Source organism: Rattus norvegicus, chromosome 1, assembly GCF_021556685.1.
Source record: "Rattus norvegicus strain SHRSP/BbbUtx chromosome 1, alternate assembly SHRSP_T2T, whole genome shotgun sequence".
In the NCBI taxonomy this organism is placed as follows: domain Eukaryota; kingdom Metazoa; phylum Chordata; class Mammalia; order Rodentia; family Muridae; genus Rattus; species Rattus norvegicus.
The window spans coordinates 163,800,688-163,822,386 of record NC_141534.1 but is presented as its reverse complement, the minus strand read 5'-3'; the positions used below and the strand labels follow the sequence as shown (position 1 = coordinate 163,822,386).

Here is a 21,699-nt window from a genome sequence, read left to right as displayed (position 1 = left end):
CATGAGACTTTATACTCAAGTTGGTTTCAGAGGAGTAAAGGTGACGTTCCCTTTTAAAGCAAAATGGTGAAGGAAAGGGAACCAACGTGAGCTGTGCTAGGCATGTATATCTCACGTCACCATTGGCAGTGGTGGTGGGGTGGATGTGTGCGCGTGCGTGCGTGCGTGCGTGTGTGTGTGTGTGTGTGTGTGTGTGTGTATGATATACCCTCATATATACATACATATGATATGTATGTATGCACATATGTATACACACACACCACCAGCACACACCACCCCCATACACACATATTTTAAGACACGTGTCATATATCTCAGGCTACCCTCAGACTCACTAAGTGGTCAAGGATGATGTAGAACTCGATCACCCAGCCTCAGTCTCCTGAGTGCTGGGATCTAGTCCAGGGCTTTGTGTATGTTAGGAAGCACTCTATCAACTGAACTCTGGGTGTTTTCTTAATCTTCTAGTTTATCTTGGAATGCTGATTGCTGACTTACTAATGATGTTTGCTTGTGTCTGATTCAGTTATTATTATTATTTTTAAACACCAGGGTCTTCTACAGCCCAGACTGGCCTAGAACTCTCTCCTGACCTCCATTCCTCCACCACACCCTCAGCTTATATGTTTTAGTTTTCTTTTTTCTTTTCTTTTCTTTTATTGGATATTTTCTTTATTTACATTTCAAATGCTATCCCCTTTCCCGGTTTTCCCTCCAGAAACCCCCATCCCAACCCCTCCCCCTGCTTCTATGAGGATGCTCCCCACACCCACTCCCTCTCTTCTCCCTGCCGGGACATTCCCCTACACTGGGGCATTGAGCCTTCACACCAAGGGCCTCTTCTCCCATTGATGACCGACAAGGCCCATCCTCTGCTATATATGCGGCTGGAGCCATGGGTCGCTCTATGTGTACTTTTTGGGTGGTGGTTCTAATAGTTGCTCTAGCATAGCATATGAACATTTAGCCAACCAGAATAAGGGTAGGTGTTCTATTTTATATTTATCTTGAGAGAGGGTCATGGTCTTACTATATAGCCCTAGCTGGCCAGGAACTCATATAGACTAGGCTAGCCTTGACCTCATAGAGACACTTGCCTGCCTCTGCCTCCTCAGGGCTGGGGTTAAAGGTGTGAGCCACCATACCGACGGTGTTATTCTATTAAGGGAAGCACAGAAAACTAAAATTCAGTGCAGTAAAATAATATGTTATAGTTAAGAAATGGCAGGTCCATTCCCTTAGCTCTGTCTGTCTCGAGAATCTGTATTTTCCATCATCATAAGTTGAAAAAAGCAATTTTATTTTAGCCACACCTTAACTCCTATCACTGAGGACTCATACCCAGCTTGGTTTCTATGGCAGAAACTCCCCGGGAGCATTCCAAAGGCTGTTTCCAGTGAGGCGTTAGGATTTTATGGTGAAATAATTTAGGGAAGTTGTGTGTAACTATGCCAAAGAGCACTAAACTACAGAACCTCTTAGAGCCTTCATAAACTGAAGCGTATTGTGAAAAATTAAGAATGGCCATCCTACCACAAGAACAGGGCCCATAGAATCAACTGACCAGGACTCAAGTGGACTCACGGAGGTCAGGGAGCCTGAATGGGTCCGACCTAGGTCCTCTGTAAATATGTCATGGCTGTGTAGCTCGGTGTTCTTGTGGGACTCCTAACAGAGGGAGAAGGGGTTAGGCCTCATCAGCCTTGATGGGATGTGCCTGGTATCATTGCAGCTTGTTATGCAGTGTTTGGTTGATGCCCCTGGAGGGCCTGCTCTTTTCTGAGGGGAGGTGAAGGTGGGGTGATTATGGGGCAAAAAGAGGAGGTAGGGAGGAAAGGCTAAGGGGAGGGAAGGGAAGGGAGACTGTAGTCAGGATGTAATAAAGAGAAAAATAAATGAAAAGGAAAATTTTTCTAAAAAATAGATGATAATGGTGGTTCTGATGCTGGGTCCATTATTTCCAGGATAGCCTCCAAACTATTGTTTCTTTAGATACACTGAAGATTTCGGGAGATGATGCCATTAGAGACAGCCAATGTCTCCCATCACCCCATGCCAGCTTTCTCAAGGAGCAATGGGGCAGGTTCTGACCTAGGGTGTACCTCAGTCCTCACCTGTCATGAAGCACTTGATGTCCTGAGAGTTGCTGATGGGGTTGTTGTTCTTAAACATGTAGAGGTGAAAAGGCACGATGCTGCTGCTACTCAGGCGTTTCCAGAGTTCGTGGTCTGGGCTCGTCCAGCGTCCGGCCAGCACATCATAATCCCGTCGGCCCATGTGGACAAGTTTGGTGAGTGGATCATAAAGGCCGCCGTGGTAGCCAATGATGATCTGGAAGTTGGGGTTCGTGTCCATGTAGATCTCCCCATAGGCTGTGTATAGGATCTGCTTAATCATCAGGCCGGTTCCACTGAAGACAGCAAGGGGGGTCCCGATATTGTCACAAGCTATGTAAAACTCATCGCCGCTGCTCAGCTCCATGGCAAAGAGATGCCCTTGCAGATCATAGTAGAGGGACGTGATCTCAGAGCTGGAGTGGTTGTAGAGGTGGGTGACCTTGGTGGGGTTGGTCAGGTCTGCGTAGAAGAACTGTAGGTGGTGGCTGTGGCTGCTCTTGCTGGATACTCGCCGCCCCAGGCCGTCATAGCGGTACCTGACACTCCACCCACTAGCCCGGTTGTAGGCTTTGATGAGCAGGCCGGCTGAATTGTACTCGAAGACATCCCCGCCTCGCTGCCTTAGGAAGCCGTCTTCATCCATCTTGTACTGCACATCGCCCAGCCTCGTGATGCGGTCTCGGAGGTCGTACCGCAACGGTGTGAGCCGCGCGCTGTTCCCAGGGCTCAGCAAGTGGAGGTTTCCGTTGAGGTCATAGCTGTACCGCCAGAGTGGCTTGTCATTGATGGAGACTGTCTGCAGCTGGCCATCGGCGTCGTACTCATAGGAGTAGCGGGTGGTGTTGGCGTAGGGTCCCACCTTGAGCTCCTTCTTCACCACCCGTCCCATGTTATCATACTGAACAGTCATCCAGTACATGAGTGACCGGAAAATCTCGTACTGCACTTCCTTCATCCTGCCGTAAGCGTCGAAATGCTTGGTGTGCGTCATGACGGCTGTGGTAATGATCTGGTTGATGTCATAGTAGATGACACCAAACTTCCCAAACTGTTCTGTCTTCCCTGACACATCATCATAGCGGTAGAGATCGATGGGCAGCGGGGTCTCGTTGATCACGGCCTGCATGCTGGTCACGCGGAAACTGTTGTCATAGTTGTAATCAAAACGGGCATTGACCATGCCTTCTTCAGTGAATCGGAAGATCTGACGGTCGATCAGGGGCCCAATCTGACGGTAGCGGATAGTGCAGGTGAAGCCCTCATTCTGTAGGTTGACCGTCTTCAGCATGCCCGCACTCTCGTCGTAGGTGAAGCTTACCTTGGTGGTGTCGTACAGGGTCTCAGCCAGCTTTGACAACTTGCCGTACTTGTAAATCACCCTGCGGCCAGTGCCCAAGTAGAAGGTATGTAACAGGTGTCCATCCTCAGTGAAGTCCTGTATGACTGAGGCATTGCCTTCTGGCGGTTGGTAGATGTTCCTGTAGTAGCCCACTGAGCGAATGGTCTCCAGCGTCTGCCGGGCTACGTTGGGCATGGTCACAGAAGAGAGGCGGTCGTTCTTGTCAAACTCGAAGATGTACTGCCTCTGGCTGTGGAGGTGGAGCACCATGGACTGGAGGGAGAAGAAGATCATAGATGAGGGAGGTGGGAGAAGGAATGATAGCCAAGCACCCACAACTTCAAAGAAAGAAATGGGAGGCTGAGAAAAGCGGTGTTCTGCACTATGCTTAAGCAGGCTGTCTCGTCCTGTGTATCATGGGATGCTTGACAGTAGGTTTCAGAGGTACTGTGGCTGAACTTAATCTCAGCCTTTGGCCTTGCAGGACTGGGTCCACTCTAATCATTTGCTTTCCTCTTGTGAGCAGCCTGAATGTCAGCTCCTTTAGTGGTATGGATCAGATCACTTCTGCATGCAAAGGGGTGTGAGACCAGGATGCTCTGGCCTAAAGTATTTGCAACTTGCAATGGCTTCCCTACTGCCTTCCCTGCTCCAGACTTCTGACCTCAGTATTTCTACTCAAGCAAGAAGGAACGCTCTAAAACACAGCCTAGTGCTCTCAAAGCCTGGTGGCTCTGCTGAACAGCTTCTGTGGCTTCCCTGTGCCTATAGCATAAAGACCATGATTGAGAAGGGCACTTCAGACGTTTCCTCACTTTTTATGTGATGGCAAGACATGGGCTCACCCTGGGACAGGACAGGCTGGAATGGGAAGGGAGAACCTTGTTCTATAAATGCTCTCATTGTGCAACAGTGGCAACGTCTGTTCTCTCCAGGTGTGGCTTTCAGGGCATGGGATGACCTCCACCATCTGTCTTGTAGCCGTGTGATAGTACATGGCTCTTTAGCATGGGCAAAGGCATTCACCACAGAACAAGCAGAGCCTGGGACTCTGAACAGTTGACCAGGACAAGAAACAAAGTGAAGATTCTGGATCCAGAAGCAGGGCATGAAGTGAATATTCTGTTTCATGAAAGTCATCAGACAACTAGCTTAGATCTAGATATCAAAACTACCATATCCCCCACCCCCACCCCCACATGAGACCAACTTCTGAATTTATGTGCTTTTAAGAAAATTTACCCATACATGTTTTATGATTTAGGTAATTTTTGATCCCTAGTTTCTGGGTGAAATGAATCCTGACCTGAAGTGGAAGGGATTTATGAAACCTATACCCAGTTCTAGCAGCATAGGATTAAACTTGCTGTGCCTCAGGCCTGACCCCAGGCTTCTGCTTGGCTCTCTGTGGGGAGTTGGCGCTGTGTGTGATAATCCTGGGAGCAGAACTTTGTCCTGGGTCAGCACCCTTGGACCAGTTAGGGTGGGGCCTGCTCTTCTCAGTCTGTAAGACTTTTGTGTTTTCCCTGGCTTAGGACCTCCTCCTCGCCACATTTAACCTATCATCTTTCCATATTCCCCCCGGGACCCTCTTTCCTTTTGAAAAGAATGTGTATCTCCCCCTTCAGAAACTATAGCAGTCAGATTTATCCTACTGAGGATGGCAGTCTAGGCTCGGCTGTGGGGAGTCATGTTAAAGGGCGAGAGGCACCTGCCTTCTCTAAGTACGTGTAACTCCACATCTTCCCATCCGCAAAGATCCGGGATGTGATGCGGCCTGCCTGGTCATACTCCATTCTCTCAGACATGATGCCCCTTTGGATTCCAGCAATGTGACCTCCAGGGGAGTAGGTCACATTGACACCATTCAGCCTGCTGCTAGGTGACCAGAGGCTAGGCCTCCCCGCCTGGTCATATAGGATCCGAAGGGTGAACTTCCGATGGTCGTCATAGATCTTCTCTGTGCGTGTGACACGGTCAAAGTCCAAGGATAAGAGGTTTCGGTTGTGAACCTGGGGAAGGGATAAGAAAGAGAGACTATAGATGTGGACACTGAGAATCTGGCTCTGATGGCCAACCAACTGTGTTGAGCTCCTGAGAACAGAAAGCAGGACAGGCCGTGGGCATCAAACCTCACCCTGCCATCTGTTAGTGCTTCGGGGTTTCCTTATCTGTACCATAGGGAAAAATGATGCCAGCTTCATAGGCCTGTTGTAAGAATAAAGACAACATGGGTGATGGTTGGGCACATGGTACCGCTGGCTGATGAGGACATATGATTTTATCACGTCGTATATCAATGGGGACTTAAAAGAAAGAGTCAGATCCCTCTTAACTTTGTCCTAAAACAGAGCTACCAAGCAAGCCCAGCAAGTCAACACCTGAGCCATCTGCCCCGTGCCAGACAGCATGCCGTGCTGGATTTCAAGATAAACAAGCTCAGGGCAGCTGCAGATCCGTGGCTCAGATAGGACTGAGTCTCATTAGTGTGGCAGACACTTGATGGCGTTCTGAGCAAGTCCAAGCATTCCTGGGGCTCTGTACTTGCTCTTCTTTGGGTCTCCCCTGCATTTGCCCACAGACAAGGCTTCTGGGTCACCTGCTGTCTTCTGAGACTTCCTCTCTTGTTTCTCCTCCTCAGAGGCTGCTGGGAGGCAGGAGCATTCACACCCCAAGTGGTTTCTCTTGTAGTCTGGTTGGAACTAGTCCTAACTTTGCTTTTGCCTCCAGGATCAGGAGCCCCCTCGGTGGCCTCCTTGTGGTCTTCGAGGCCACCACTAACTCAGTGTCCCTTCTGAGTCAGAGCTGTAGGCCCTCTCGGAGGTAGCTGCAAGTAGGAGCCTGTTTGTGTGAGTACATAAGGGGATACACGGGGCCCTGGAACTTTTGGCTTAAGCTGGGCTGGCTGCCCAGTGAGTCCCAGGGATCTATCTTCTCTGCCTTTCCAGGATTAGGATTATAAACATGTCACCCATGCCTGGTCCCCCTCCTCCAAACGGGATCGGGGGAATAAATTCAGCCCCCCCAAGCACTTTACTGACTGAGCCATTTCCGCCGGTCTCCTGCTGGGAATATTTTTTTTTTAAGATTTATTCATTTATTATATATAAGTACACTGTAGCTGTCTTCAGATACACCAGAAGAGGGCATCAGATCTCTTTACAGATGGTTGTGAGCCACCATGTGGTTGCTGGGAATTGAACTCATGACCTCTGGAAGAGCAGTGGGGTGCTCTTAACCACTGAGCCATCTCTCCAGCCCTAAATAAATATTTTTTTTTTTTTTTGGTTCTTTTTTTCGGAGCTGGGGACCGAACCCAGGGCCTTGCGCTTCCTAGGTAAGCGCTCTACCACTGAGCTAACGCTTTGGAGCCTTGGAGTTGACCTTCAGGCACGGGTTGTCCCCAAACGTTAGTAGGTTTTTCAAGGCTTCCAGCTGGGGGTGGGGAAGGGAGCTGGCCCTACAGGGCACAGGGGCACCTTTGTTGTCTCTTCTGCTTGTCATTCGGTAAGTTTGAGGAGCAAGAAGGCCCGAGAGGGAAGCGGATAATTAGGTCACACAATGTAAAATGGCATGTGTGGCCCGAGGAAATCCAAGATCCTTTTGGGATCTGTATATTTAGAAGAGGGTTTGGATATAGGCAGGTGTCGGGATTAAGGTTGGAATGTCAACCTCAACTTTTGTTGACTGGCTTTCCCTGTGTGACCTTGGTCAAGTGCCTTTCCTTCTCAGTGACTCACTTTCTTCCTGTGTACACTCCTAGATCTCTGAGTAAATCCTCAGTGGACTACTAACTAGGTGCATAGAAGGCGTCGGATAAATGGCTGTAATTATTTCCGCTAAATGACTGCACACGATCATGGTCAGTCTTAGAGGAAGGAGAGATGTGTGTGTCTTCCCCCAGTCTCCCCATACAAATGCCGAGGCCCCGAAAATAAGGATTTATAATGACGATGCCGAGTCGGCTTTAGCTGTGAATGGCCTGGTTATAATAAGCTCGCCTTCCCCAGGGTAATCAAACACAATTGCAGAAGCAAAAACCGTGTGGCAGACAATTCCTGTGAAAAATCAGAGGCGTTGGAAGCTCAAACCTCGCTCTTTGCAGAGAGGGCTTGTGAAAAGAGCGGGGTGGGGGTGGGGCACACTGGCAACGGTGTTGGGAGCCTTTAGGAAGCACCTTTGGGAGATCTTTCTATCCCACAGTGTCACCTAGACAGCCCCCCCCATCCAAGTGAAGAAGGGGATCTGTATGTTTGTGACAAAATTAATAAAACTGAATCGAGCAGTTCACTGGGGGAAGCACCTTGCATTTCCTGTGCTCTGCAGTGGTGGCAATGAGATTATTTTACATCTTTCTTTATTAAAAAAAATTCCCGGCTGTATAAAAGATGATCTCCATTACGGGGAGGCACACCCGGCTAACATTCCCATTCCACAAACTGCCACCGCTGGCGGCCATTTATTTGGGGAGGAAGCAGACAGATGTGGCCACCAGACTAGACTATCATCTGTCTCTGGCTGGGAGAGGGACCAATTAAAGCCTGGGAAACTTCGGGTCCTGTTTACAGGGTAGAGAGAAACTCCTAATAGCGCTAACCACTGCCCTTTACTGAGCACGTGGGATCTGCAGCTCTGGGCGAGGTGCTTTGAATGCTTCATGTCCTGCATCTGCAGAGGAAGCTTAGGCTCAGAGGAGTTGCTGGAGGCTACGCAGGAGGCCCAGCGGGAATCCAGCCTGGGTCAAACTTCCCCTTTGGCACACTGCCTCAGATGTGCAGGGAGGGCTCCTGAGAATGCAGATGAGGGTTTAGTGAGACCACAGATGGTGGCAGGGAACAAAGACAGGCTAGGCCTTGCGCGGGAACTAGTAGGAGGCTGGTTTCCACATTAGCTAGCTAGCTACAGAGTTCTTGGCTGCTGAGGGTACGAATGAAGCTTGGGTTCCTGGGCTCTGGGGTTTGCTGTTGGGTAAGATGCCAGCCGCCATGCTTCTGCCCTGCATCCATTTCCCAGGATTTATACCCACCAGTTATACAAGTCGGGAGTTATCACTTATTCTTTTGACCTTGATTACCCATGGGGGAGATGGGAACAGATATGGACTTCCTTGGCTGAGAGGCAGGGGATCAAGAGTCCACTGTGGCAGGGAGGAAGTTTCTGTGGATCACTTCAGCTCAGCTGCTGTCTATCGAGCAGCTGTGGTCTACAGGTACCGGGCAGAAATCCAGGCCGGGGTCACCAGCTACCCCTCTGTACAGCCCCTGCCTTCTGCTTTGTATTTTGTATTACTGGGCAATCTGCAACCCCTGAGCTGCAGCTCCAGATTCTTTCAGCCCTGGTTCTCTCTTTGTTTCTAAGCTTAATCAAGCCCCTTCAAGCTCTTTCAGTCCTTTCTCTGATTCCTTCAACAGGGGTCCCGTTCTCAGTTCAGTGGATTGCTGCTGGCATTCGCCTATGTGTTTGCTGTATTCTGGCTGTGTCTCTCGGGAGAGATCTACATCCGGTTCCTGTCGGCCTGCACTTCTTTGCTTCATCTATCTTATCTAGTTTGGTGGTTGTATATGTATGGGTCACATGTGGGGCAGGCTCTGAATGGGTGTTCCTTCTGCCTCTGTTCTAAACTTTGCCTCCCTATTCCCTGCCAAGGGTATTCTTGTTCCCTGCGTGTCACTTCTAATCCTTGAAACAGCATGCAACTTTGGCTTTATTTCCCAATGACTGACACTGCAGCTTTAAGGTGACTGACATGCCCAAGTTCAGTCATGGAATAAAATAAGCTGGGAACTCAGCTCAGAGCTGACCCAGAAGCCAGCCCTGTTCACACACGTCAAAACCGAAAGGACGTCCCATAGCCTTTTTTTACGTCTGGCTTGTGGCCTCAGTTCTCCCCGTGGTAGATGAAGAAACTGGGGAGAGTTTCAAAAATGGGACCTGGTGCTCCAAATACACCCCACACACCCGACCCCTGCGCCAGGATCAGTGCCTTCAAGGTTCTGCTTACCCGCAGACGGCGTCCAAAGACTGTGACCTGACCACGAGCCTGCTCCTTGCGCTGTCGCCATTCCACCAGGTTGAGGCCATTATCAATGGGCAGCGTGACATTCCTCTTGCCTACAGTGGGGTTGACAGTGCCAGCCAGCAGGTGTGGCTCGCTCTGCAGAGCCACTTCCATACCATTGGCCAGCAGCAGCCTCAGGGAGCCATCGGCCCCGATGTAGTAGCTGTTCCGGACTTGGTCTGAAGGAGAAGAAAGACGCTTAAGGGACAGCGGATAGAGGCTAGGGTGGGGCAGTAAATAGAAGTAATACTTTATCACTGAAGAAAACTAGGAAGATATCTGGAGACTGTATATAAGCCCAATACTCAAAACCATTGGAAATATATTATATATATGTAGGTTTTACAGTATTTCCTAATGTCCTTCAGAGTCAAATAGTTACTACAGAATTTTTCTCATCAGCCAATCATATCATGCTGTTAGGTCTTTGTAATAAAAGCTTTTCATAATAATTACAGTCTTTGGGCTGGAGAGATGGCTCAGCGATTAAGATCTAGAGAACCTGAGTTCAATGGTCAGCCAGATGGTGGCTCACAATCATATACTGTGGTCTGATGCCCTCTTCTGGCATGCAGGTGTACATGCAGACAGAGCACTCATATACATAAATAAATCTTTAAAACAACCAACCCACATTTAAAAAAGCCCAAAACCAAAACAAACAATAACCAGTCTTTCATTATTTGGCAATACATTGTATTTAATTCAATGTATTTAATAATACCAAATAGATATTTAATTCATTTCAGTTTTTCAACTACATATAACGTTGCAAGAAAATGCATTGTTGATATCTCTGTAAGTGAAAGAAGTGAGATACAAGTGGCCACAAGTCCTTTTTAGCGATAAGTGTTCAAAACATAGCCAGCATACTGTCATTGAATGTGCTGAGTGAGTATTTGATGGATTAAATTAAGTATTAGGCTATGTTAAGCCATAGAAATACAGTGCTGGGGACTGGAAAGATGGATCTGTGGTTAAGGTCCTTGCTGATCTTCCAGAGGACCTGAGTTCATTTCCCAGAACCACATGGCAGCTTATAACCATCTGTAACTCCAGACACAGGGGTCTGAGTCCTCTTTCTGGCTTCCATGGGCACCAGGTAAGCATGTGTATTTGTATACAAATATACAAACAACTCATACGCATTAAGCATAATGAAACGCCATTTTAAAAAGATGTGGTTTCATGGAAACCCTCACAGAATCTTCCCGTTAGAATGACACCGGGTTGGGCCTCTCCTTCGCAATCCATCGTTCCACACTCTATTGCTCACAGGGATTCTACCATCTGCCTCAGCGTTGCTTTGCATCATTCCCCGACAATCTGTATTTTGCTTCCATTCGGAGAGTGAAAAAGCCTGTGTCAATTTATCTCCTAATGCTTCTCCTCACGGAATGCACATGTGGCTATTACTGTTGACTTTGAATGGGCCAGCACGTGGGGAGGCCCATGGCACACGAGCCCAGCTAATGCTGGCTGTGACTGCCCAAGGGTGCCACTCATTAGCAGCTACTTCTCATTATTTCCCACCGCTCAGACCTAAGAAGAAGCTGAAAGCTTCTGACAAAGACTGCTGAGATGGCTGCCAGGCGGAGCACACGAGCCCTGAACACGAAACAGACAGGGGGCCTGCGGTGGGCAGACATAGATACCATATCCCTTGGATTCTAGGGCCTGCTTTCTCTTTACATTCCAGTGTTTCTGGAATTGGAGTGTGTCTTACGATCTAGGCACGAGTGCTGAATCCTCCTCCACCTGGAAATCTGAGATTAAATGGCGGTACATTTGAAAATCGAGGAGTGTTGCAAGTTTGAGTTTTAAAAAGTTGCCCAAGCATAAAAAATGTATTAGAGCAGGCCTGCCAGTATAAAGTGGGTAGAAAGACTGAAGGGAAGACTCTGGGCTGAAGGTCACACATCTAACAGTCACTGTCCGAGGTAGCAACATTGGGTAGGGTTCTTAGCAGATGGCATTTTCTCTTGGCAGTAATCCTGCTAGAGCATACGCACCATGGTGTGTCCCAACTCCTCACTACAGAAAGAAATTCCTGGCCTCTTCTGACCACTCTTTCTTTCATAAATTCTATGTTTTGCCCAGCTTTTTGAAAGACAAAAACTATGTTTGAGAACAAAAGCAATATTGCAGACACACTAACATTTACCTCCTCGTGATAAATCCAAGTGCTTACTAGTTAGTCAGTTAATCCAGCAGATAGTTTCTGAGCAGCACTCTGTGCCTGGCCCATGCTACTCACTTTACGAACGCTGTCTCCAGATATGTCTAGGCAACTCTGAGAGGCACATCTAATGCAGACCCATTTCCAAGATCAAGAAACTGAGGCTTAGAGAATAAGAGTGACCCCCTCCAGCAGGCACGGGTGCCTCAGGCCCACCCAGGGACTCTTCCATACACCAAACACCCCCTCAGCACGCTTTCTTTTCCTGAGGAAGAAACCCAAGGGCTGTGGTCTGATGAGGTAACAGAGACAGAGCTAGAACTGGACCTTGGACACCCAGAGCTGAGCTCCTCCTGATGCTAGAGGTCGAGATCTGGGAGTGTATTAAATGAGGGAAGAGAGAGAAAACGACAGATAGGGCTTTCCTAAGTGGCATTGGTGTTCCTTTTAGGTTATTAAACTCAGGTACCTGAAGCTAAAACACCAATCCATATTGGAGATGATCTGATGGATGCAGGGAAGGGAAATCTGGAGTCCTAGCAGAGGCACAAACCTCTCCAGGGTCCTGGAAAGACTTCTTCACTCCCAAATCCCTGCCACAATTAGGTGTTTACTCTTGGCCTTTGTCTCTCTTGCACCAGTGTGAGCTAACTTTTTTTTTTTTTTTTTTTTTTTTTAATCTGGGAGCCATTACAACAGCAGAGTAGGAGGTCACCTGGATTAACAACTAATGAATTCTCTCCCCTTTGTCTTGAGGATAATAGGATGGGACAATGAAGAGTCACTCTGAGGCCTCTGCAGCCAATTTACAGGCCTCTGCCTGGTGTGCTTTGCAGATGAAGAGGTGGTACAGAGAAAAACCAAAGCAGGAGGCTTTCTAGGTCTTGGGCAGCTAGTGTAGTAGCTTCCTCCTCTGGTCATCTTCATCTCTGGCTGACTTACCTTGTAACAGAGTGTAGAAGGCACCCGAGGCAGACAGGTTGGTGGTTATGGTGACATCGTCTTTGCTTGAGGTCTCTACCTGCACGTGCACTGAGCTGTCTGTATCGCTTCGGAAACTGCTCACCTGGCCAGTTGGAAAGGTCACGTTTGTCAGGCGACCAAAACTGTCATACCTAGAAATCAAAGGGGTGGCACTTCAGTGACAGAAGTATGACGGTACATGTCATGACTAGCTTTAGCTGCCAAACTGACACAAGCTTAGAGTCACTTGGGAAGAAGGAACCCCAGTTAAAGACTTGCCTTGATCAGACTGGCCTGTGACCTCTGTGAAAGCAGTTTCTTACTGGCTAATCAGTGTAGATAGTGCCAGCCCTCAGTGGGCGGTGTCATCCCTAGGCAGGTGGGCCAGAGCTGTGTTGGAAAGCTAGGTGTGCTACCCAGAGGGACCCAGGCAGAAGAAGCATTCCTCCATGGTCCTGCTTAAGTTCTTACCTCCAGGTTCCTGCTCTGACTTCCCTCAGTGATGGACTGTGATGTGGACGTGTAAACCAATCAAGCCTATTCCTCTTCCAAGTTAGTGTTGACCATTGATACCGTGATCACGGCAACAAAGAGCAAAACAGAACAGTGAGGTAGCTGAGGTTAGCTGTGTTCTATCTCCAGCTGTGGCTTGGCTTTTTCCTTCTGGCTGGGTCTCCTCTCGAGTCTCTAGTTTCTCCTTGTCCAAGGTTTGGCATACTTCCCTAGATGTGACTTTACCTGCTGATACTTAGCCGGGAGATGAATCACTTCTCTGAATCTTTCTTTCCTAGTTCTTGCCATGTGTGCAGCCCAGCGTGACCAGGGAGAGCCCTGAGAAAGTGCCCTGCTTTCTTCTAGTATGGAAGGCTGGGTATGCGTTGGTTCCTCCTTAGGACTGTGAGTGCTCTAGGTCAAGACAGCTCTGTGGAGTCAGGCTGCTGGGCTGAGAGTTCGCACTCACCACCTGGGTTCTGTCATCTATTTCTCCTGTAACCCAGCTGTGCTGGCTCCTGGTCCATCCCTACTCAAGTACGTGAATGGATGAAGAATGGGCGTGGGGAGAAAGAGACCACGGTCCACTTACTCATGGCCTCCTGCAGGACTGGGCAGACCTGGGCACATAGTAGGTATGTGATAAACACCTGCTGAAAACCCAAAGCTAGAGGCACCTGCTCTCACTAAATGAGACTTTAGCAATCTCCCTAGGCTTCTCCCCTGAGTTTTAGTCTCCAAACAGAGAGAGGCTTCGAATCAAGGCAGACAATTGTAATTATTATGGAAGGTGACTCCTAACACATAATTAAATCGAGCCAGTGGAAGATACAATGAAAAGGCCCCGCACCTTCAAGATCTGGTTTTCATTTTATATGTGACAGCCCAAACCCAGTCATTTCCATTCTTCCCATATTCCAGTCGGACTGAACGTCTTAATTAAGCGAACATCAGATGCAACAGCCAATTTATAAATTTTTGTCTCCTATTCATCAATTTCAGTATCTCCCAGGATTTGAGAAACGCTGATGGATTCCCTGGCCTCCTGATCGATACCCCTGATTGTCCCATCAGAGTTCTGCTCCTTCTCAGTGAGTGGGGAGAGCTGGAGCCTCCCTTCCTCTGGGTCCTGAGACCTCTGCCCCGTGGGCCTCCTCTGCAGAACCTGTTTTGCATGCTGAGAGCCACTACAGCATGCTTTAGGAATCAGGGAAGGACAGTTCCCTCAGCCATTTAGGTTCCAAGTGGCTGCCTTGAGCCCCAGTTCTGTTTGGGTGATGATGGGACATTGCCTTGATTCTGATTATCATGCCTTTTTTATTTGGTTTAGTTTGATTTTTGCCCCCTGAGACTGTCTCCTGTAGCCTATGCTGACTTTGAACTGGCTGTGCAGCTAAGGACAACACAGAACTGCCGATCCTCTTGTGGCTATGTCACTGGTGCTGGTATGATCGACGTGTCACCACTCTGGTTTGACTGCCCTGCTTTCCACTACAAAAACTCCCAGAGCACTGGCACGTTTTCTTCCAAACCAGAAGAGATGGCACAGTCTGGGCTGGGGGATCCTGTCTCTATCTTTGACAGAGAGGTGATCCTGGAGGACAGATCTCAGTCCTGTTTCCTCCTAACTCATAAGCCTCACTGCAGCCAGTGACTATGCAGGCAGACTCCATAGTGTAACCTTGGCCGCTATGCTCCCTGCTCCGTGAGTGGCAACACCAATGCCTATGTCATAGATAAAGCGAGGGCCAAAAGAGGTCACGTATTTCCTGTGGACACGAACTTCTTACCAGGGTCTTTAGTTTCCTAGAGGTCTCTCCTTGGTGGAATGTCAGCCCCCAGAGGCTGGGATTTAGCTGGTCACTGCTGAATGCCTAGTACTTAATAATGAGAGTGAAGGCTGGCTGTGTCACCTGACTCCTTCCTGTCTCTCTTTCTGACTTTGCAGGGAAAATTGCTCTTCTGAACTTCCTTGAATTCCCTATGCTTCAGTCCCAAACATGCCAAGCCCAGGGGTTGTGCTGAGGTGCTGTTCTTTCTGTAGAGAGCCTTTCTTCCTTCTAGTGATGGCACGGCGAGATCCTGTCATCATCTGTGCTTCCGTTCAGATACCCTAACTTCACAGTGAGGTCGTCCCTGACTGTTTCCAAAACAGACATGCTGCCGCCACCTCTACCAAGTTACTCTACCGTACTCACGTCATTATCTTTGCTATCTTGTTTACCCCCTCTCGTCCTGGAATGTAAGCTCCATGGGGACAGGGACCTTGCCCATATTCTCAATGCCTAGAGAAGACTCAGCATGGAGACCCTACGGGGCAGTGTTCACTGACTGAAGAAGGGGACGGTAGCTATTTCTGTGGGGTTTTTTGATCTGATTAAGAGCAGCCTTCTATTTGATATTCCCTTCTACATGGGGAAATAAGAGCTCACAAATAATCATAGAGCTTTTGGGTATCATGGGTCATGTTCGCAAGCATCTTTCGGGATAGGGAGTGTTTCTGTCACTTAGAAATGGCGATGTCAGAGGTTGGAGAGGATGATCAACTTGCCTAAGGACACGGCTCATAGGAGGATACAGATTCAAAATCAGGTCTGCCTGGCCATGAAGATTGTGTTCTTCGATCAAACTTTCTATAAAAATGACGCTGTTTCAGGTAAACAAACAAACCACCACCACCACTACCCAAACCCTCTGTGTTCATCTCTGTGATAAGGGGGGAAATTCCGTTTGGAAGTCTCAAGTGGGTCGAGAAGACTGACAGCTTTCAAGACAAGCTCTGCTTGGCTCCGGCTGCAGCTCACTTAGCAGCGGAGCCAGGTCCCTATTGGGAGGGGGGAGGTAAAGATGGCCGGATGATTGGATTTCTGTGATTTCCTTCCACTGACTTTTCTTCACGCCAGTTTTCTGAAGCATCGTTATAGCACGGTGAAAGAAAACACATAAAAGATTCATGGAGCTGCCATGAACTTGGCTTTCAGAAGAGGACTGCTAAAGGGTATCTTCACACGCGCTGGAAGGCTTTCTTCACACGGCATACTTCACCGCTAGCCACTCGCTATGTGCTGCAAGTGAAGAAATGCCAAACCGCCTCTGTGATACACAACTTTCGCTCATCTTGACTTTTCGGTTGGATAACAAAGATGTGATTTTTATGACTTTCATCTGTAATTGTTCTAAATACCAGTGTCAGCAGCCAAAGGACATGGCCACTGTGTCATTTGTAAATAGAATTCAAAGCCAGCTATGAGGGTAGTTCACTTGGCCCAGGTCACTGTAATGGATGACATTACATCACTTAGCATTCCTAAGCCTAGTCATAGCTGGAGTAGTTTCTGCATTTTGCAGTCACCACGTGTACTGAGGACTTACTGGAAGATTAAATCCCAACAATGAATTCTAACCTCCAGGCTCACCAAGATCTGTAAGATCTGCAAACCTTATCATAAGCTCACTGATGTTCCGAGGACAGGCGTCTGCTGGTGGAGGGGTGAGGTACTTAGGAGTCAGGTCCAGCTGGGGTAGAATCCTGGTTCTTCCTTTTACACGGACCATGCCCTGGCGCCCCAGTTGGTCTATGCTGAGTGTTCTGCTCCTTCCTAGTTATTCTTTGCCGTTCTCTGTCCCCTGAGAGGCTGTAGACTGCACGCTGGGTAACTCTGCTGCCTTGCTTCACTAGGGTCAAGGCAGTGGTAGACGCTAGAGAGGGACGAGGTCAGGGCACGCACTCCTTCATGTTCTCCCCCAGCCCTTTCACAGCTGCACCAACCACATCTTCTTCTGGGTGGTTTCTCTCCCCCTGGTGACCACTCCAGTGACGTGTTTTATGCCTGCCTTAGCCTGAAGGCTAGTGAAGGCTGCTCATCCTTTAGTGTCCATGGTCCCGGAACCTTCTTGTGATCCCTTAGCCTTACCTGTCCCTGTAGGTGCCTTCATTCCAAAAATGATATTTTTGGAATCATGTCTCAGTGGATGGATACTTGTTTTTGCCTTTCTCTTTGAACTTCTGTCTTTTAGCCTGTGTAGTTTCTGGTGAGAATTTTCTGTGGTTATCCCTTTTACCTCTTATAAAATATGCTTCCCTTTAGGCCATCTTTGGAAAAATTCCCTATCATAAATAGCTCAATAGTTTGAATATGACTCACTTAGAAGTTTCTATATGTATGTATGTACGTATGTATGTGTGTGTACGTCTGTCTGTCTGTATGTGTGTATGTATGTATGTATGTATGTATGTATGCATGCATATTTTGTCTCATACTTTTTGAGCTTTTTAAACCTGTGTCCTGCTATTAATTGTGAACACTACTTGGTCATTATTTGTTCAGCTTTTTCTTCTGCCTATTTTCTCTTTTCTAGAATTCTATTACACGTACATTTGACCATTTGGTATTCTCCCAGAGCTTGTGAATACCCTGCTCTGTGGGTTTATCTTTTCTCCTTTGTGTGTTGGTTTGGGTAATTTCTATTGACCTAGCTTCTTTCCCCAGCTGTGCCATGCTGTCATCAAGAGCTACGGGCCCATCAAAGGCATCCTTCATCTCTGTAGCCGTGGGTTTCTCATTTCTAGCATTTCCATTTGATTCTTTTTCTTCCACATCTCCGCTGAAATACCCATCTGATCTGCCCACGGCTCACCTTTTCCATTAGAGCTGTTAATATAATTACAGTTATTCTAAATTCCCTGAAAGGTGTTTTCAACGTCTGTGTCATATCTGAATGTGAGTCTGATGACTACATTTCTTGCTTTCTCTTGCCCTTTTACATGGTCAGTTGGAAAATGTGACATCTTGTGCAGCACAGTGGAGTCTGAGGTGACATAAGTTTCCTCCTGTGAGGTCTTTAATGAGGGTGTGTGAGGTAATGGTCTTAGGAGTTGAGCTGGCTTTGAAGTTCACTGCTTCTATGGTTAACCTTGGTGTATCACAGGCATTAAGTTCTTCTAGCAATAATTTGATGAGAAACTGCTTTACCAGAGCTTTTATTTATTTATCTATTTTCCTCCAAGTCACTCTGTTCCTTCCTTAGGTTCTGCCTATGTCATGTCTCAGAGGGACGGTTCCTTTACTGTTTTCTTTTTTTTATTAATAATTTATTTTATTTATCTGAGTACACCATTGCTGTCTTCAGACACACTAGAAGAGGGCATCAGATCCCATTACAGATGGTTGTGAGCCACCATGTGGTTGCTGGGATTTGAACTCAGGACCTCTGGAAGAGCAGTCAGTGCTCTTAACCACTGAGCCATCTCTCCAGCAGAGGGACGGTTCCTTCCATGTCCCGGTTTACTCCGTATCCCCTCTGCTACTGAATTCTGACCCTTGTTTTGCTTCAGGATTTTAGGCAGTTGTAGGTGATGGGGGAGCATTCTCTATCATTCTGACAGGGCTTTGGGGAGGTGCCCATGGATCCCTGAGCTTCAGGACTGTGGTCTGTTCTGTGTTCTTGACCCTTCTTAGGCAGCAGCTCTGAGCTGAAGACTGATCCCACTTCTCTCTCAGCCGCAGTTATTACGTTCCCCTCCCTTCTGTCTCTCGCTGAGCTGTATGGGTTTTCATGCAGTGTCTAAGGCAGATGCACAGCTGCCATTTTCTTTTGCTCCCTAGGGGAGACAGGGTGACAATGGAGTGGGTACTATATTTCTCTATAACATTTGCTGTGCCCCTCTACTGTGCCCGTTGTGAGGGACACTTCCTTAATTTTTCTCTATGTGCATGCCTGTGTGTGTGTGTGTGTGTGTGTGTGTGTGTGTGTGTAGAAACCCCTGCTGTGGTTTGTAGGGGAGTGAGGTAGATCATGAAGAGGACAAGAGCCCCTCCTCCCCATCCCCAATTTCTGCAGCTCTAGTTTAACTACTGCTTTTAGTGTCTGCCTGTGTCTACCCAGGTAAACCAGAAGCTTAACTATGGTTCTTTTCAGTAGGTGAAGAAGTGAAGCTCACTTCTTGGATTTGGCCTGTTGCTTGCCCTGTGACTTTCAAGAAAGAATTCAAGGAGAACTCATGGATTTGTTTCTAGTCAGGCTTCTTTTCATTGTAAAGTTGGGAACAGTGCTCACTGTAGCTCTTTCCAGCACAGACTAAAGCCATGCACTCTATTTGAACCGTGTGAACTGAAATCTCCATCCTGCCCGGTGCATTGATAATGCTGGAGCCGGGGTCTAAATCCAGTGTCTTCCCTGCGCCATGCGCTCCTTCTTTGTCTCCCTTCTCTCCTGAGTCTACATTTCATTCATAAACTATTTACTGAGCACCTATGAGGTGGCAGAAACTTAAAGCAGAAATAAATGTAAAGAATTAGTAAGGGACTGACATATTTAATGTGAGCATAATTATAACGGGAACTGTCCCAGGACACTGTGAGACGCTAGAGCCACTTCCCTTTATGCAGCACAGTGAGATGGCTGCTTACGTCCACCCAGAAAGTCCCTTTTGGAACTAGCCCCATTCTGTCAGCTTCCTGCTTTGCTTTTGTCTTTGAGACATGGTCTCACTATGGAGCATGGGTTGGCTTGGAACTCACTATGCACGCAGCCCAGACTGCCTTAGCTTCACGAGTGCTGGGATTGTAAGTGTGCACTACCACATCTGACTTCATCAAGTCTGTTTTTTTTTTTTTTTTTTTCTTGCCATCAAGTTTGTTGTGACCCGGAGTCGAGTCTGAAAGCCATGGCGCCTGCTCCACAGTGCCAAGGACTGAACTGCAGTCTTCTAGAAGGGTTCCCAATAGACATGGGCTGAGTAACCTTACCTCTCTACAACTGCAGACTCTCTGAGACAAGTTTCTCTAAGTAGATGCTGTTTATATTAGATGTTTTATTTAATGTGCTGTGAGGATTGATAAAACCAACTTAAAACTTGTTTCAGGAACAGCCCACACCGCAAGCATTCCTGCGCTTTTATACGTATAAACATTGAGTTTGACTCCGCCAAGCTGCCTCGTGATGCTAAAGGGAGACACTGTACTTCAGCAAACGGTTCACTGGCCAAACTCTCTCTATATATATTTTTTCAATTAAAAATGCCATAATGACGTCTAGCTGGTTTCACCATTTGTGAAGTAATTTCAATTTCAGAAAGTATGTATGTATGTATGCATGCATGTTTGGGTGTGTATGTAGTTTTCAGAATCTCAGAAAGAGCTGTGCAAAGACATAGAAGACAGACAGACAGACACACACACACATACAGAGGGAGGGGGCATAGGGGACAGAGGCAGAAAGAGAGGTAGAGATAGAGAGAAACAGAGACAGATACTCGGAGAGAAGGACAGAAGGGACAGAAGGACGGATAGGAAAAGAATGAGAAAGCAGACTCTCAGAGAAGAGTATAGAGTCTCTGAGAGACAGCAGGACAGAGATCCAGAGACAGGTGACAGAGACCCAGAGAGACAGCAGGATAGAGATCCAGAGACAGGTGACAGAGACCCAGAGAGACAGCAGGACAGAGATCCAGAGACAGGTGACAGAGACCCAGAGAGACAGCAGGACAGGGATCCAGAGACAGGTGACAGAGACCCAGAGAGACAGCAGGACAGAGATCCAGAGACAGGTGACAGAGACCCAGAGAGACAGCAGGACAGGGATCCAGAGACAGGTGACAGAGACCCGGAGAGACAGCAGGACAGGGATCCAGAGACAGGTGACAGAGATCTAGAGACCTGGGGCAGCGATTCAGAGAGAAAGGAAATGGACCCCCAGAGAGACATCAAGACAGAGATGGAGAGAAGAGGTTATCAAGTCTTTTGATGCGCAGAATGGCCCCCAAAAGAGGGACAGTTCTTTATGGTGGAGATAGTTAAAAGCTCCCAGTCTATTTTCAACTCTGTGGCTACAGTCTAGTGAGTGTTGGGATCTTACACCCTCACACTGCTTCCAGTCTGAGCTGGAACACTTTGCTTGGGGCCACAGTGCACCCCATTTCCTAGCCCATCTTAGATACTCCTAGGACCTGGCTATTTTCCTAGTTCTTATCCTAACTGGTCAGACTTGACATTTGATTCTGTCCTCCTTGGCTGACTTCTGATTTCCACCTCTAATAAAACATTTCTTATCCGTTGCTTTCATTGCTTCCCTTGCATGCTGCTCCTCAAGTTCCTGTCTGCGCCACAGTACTGTTGGAAACAGCAGCGGCGGCAGCTATCAGTGAGCCTTCCATATTTATCTCATAGATACCCTGCTTTAGACCATCCCTCGAAACTCACCACTGACTTAATCCCTGCCATCCAGGTCAGTCAGGAAGCACAGAGAACACTGGGCCAGTATGGCAGGAGCGGCAGGGACGCAGGGTTTCACTCTATATCTACTAAGCATGATTTGAGGCTTATTGCATACTTTTTCTGAGCCGTAGTGTGTTCATAGGTAGAAAGAATATGCAGATGATGATTCTTACTGACTGGGGCAACCCTTGTCCACTTATTTTTTGTGTCAGACCCAGGGGCTTGCCAATCCTAGGAGATGTTATAGACATCAGGGGAAGAGTCTGGCACACAGTAGGATCTCAAAAAAGAAAAAGAAAAGGGTGAGTGTCCCTTTAATGTTAGGTATAGCA

The 21,699-nt window shown here is 47.7% G+C and overlaps 1 protein-coding gene across 15 annotated transcripts in view; it reads right to left on the bottom strand.

The window, feature by feature from the left end:
* Tenm4 (teneurin transmembrane protein 4) overlaps positions 1-21,699 on the bottom strand; it is a 700,311-nt gene that overhangs the window by 13,487 nt on the left and 665,125 nt on the right. For all 15 annotated transcript variants that reach the window (XM_087558479.1, XM_087558500.1, XM_087558515.1 and 12 more), the window contains 4 exon segments: positions 12,639-12,811; positions 9,461-9,696; positions 5,175-5,471; positions 2,118-3,732 (listed from right to left, as the gene is read on the bottom strand). In XM_087558479.1, coding sequence (XP_087414605.1) covers positions 2,118-3,732; positions 5,175-5,471; positions 9,461-9,696; positions 12,639-12,811 — 2,321 coding nt within the window.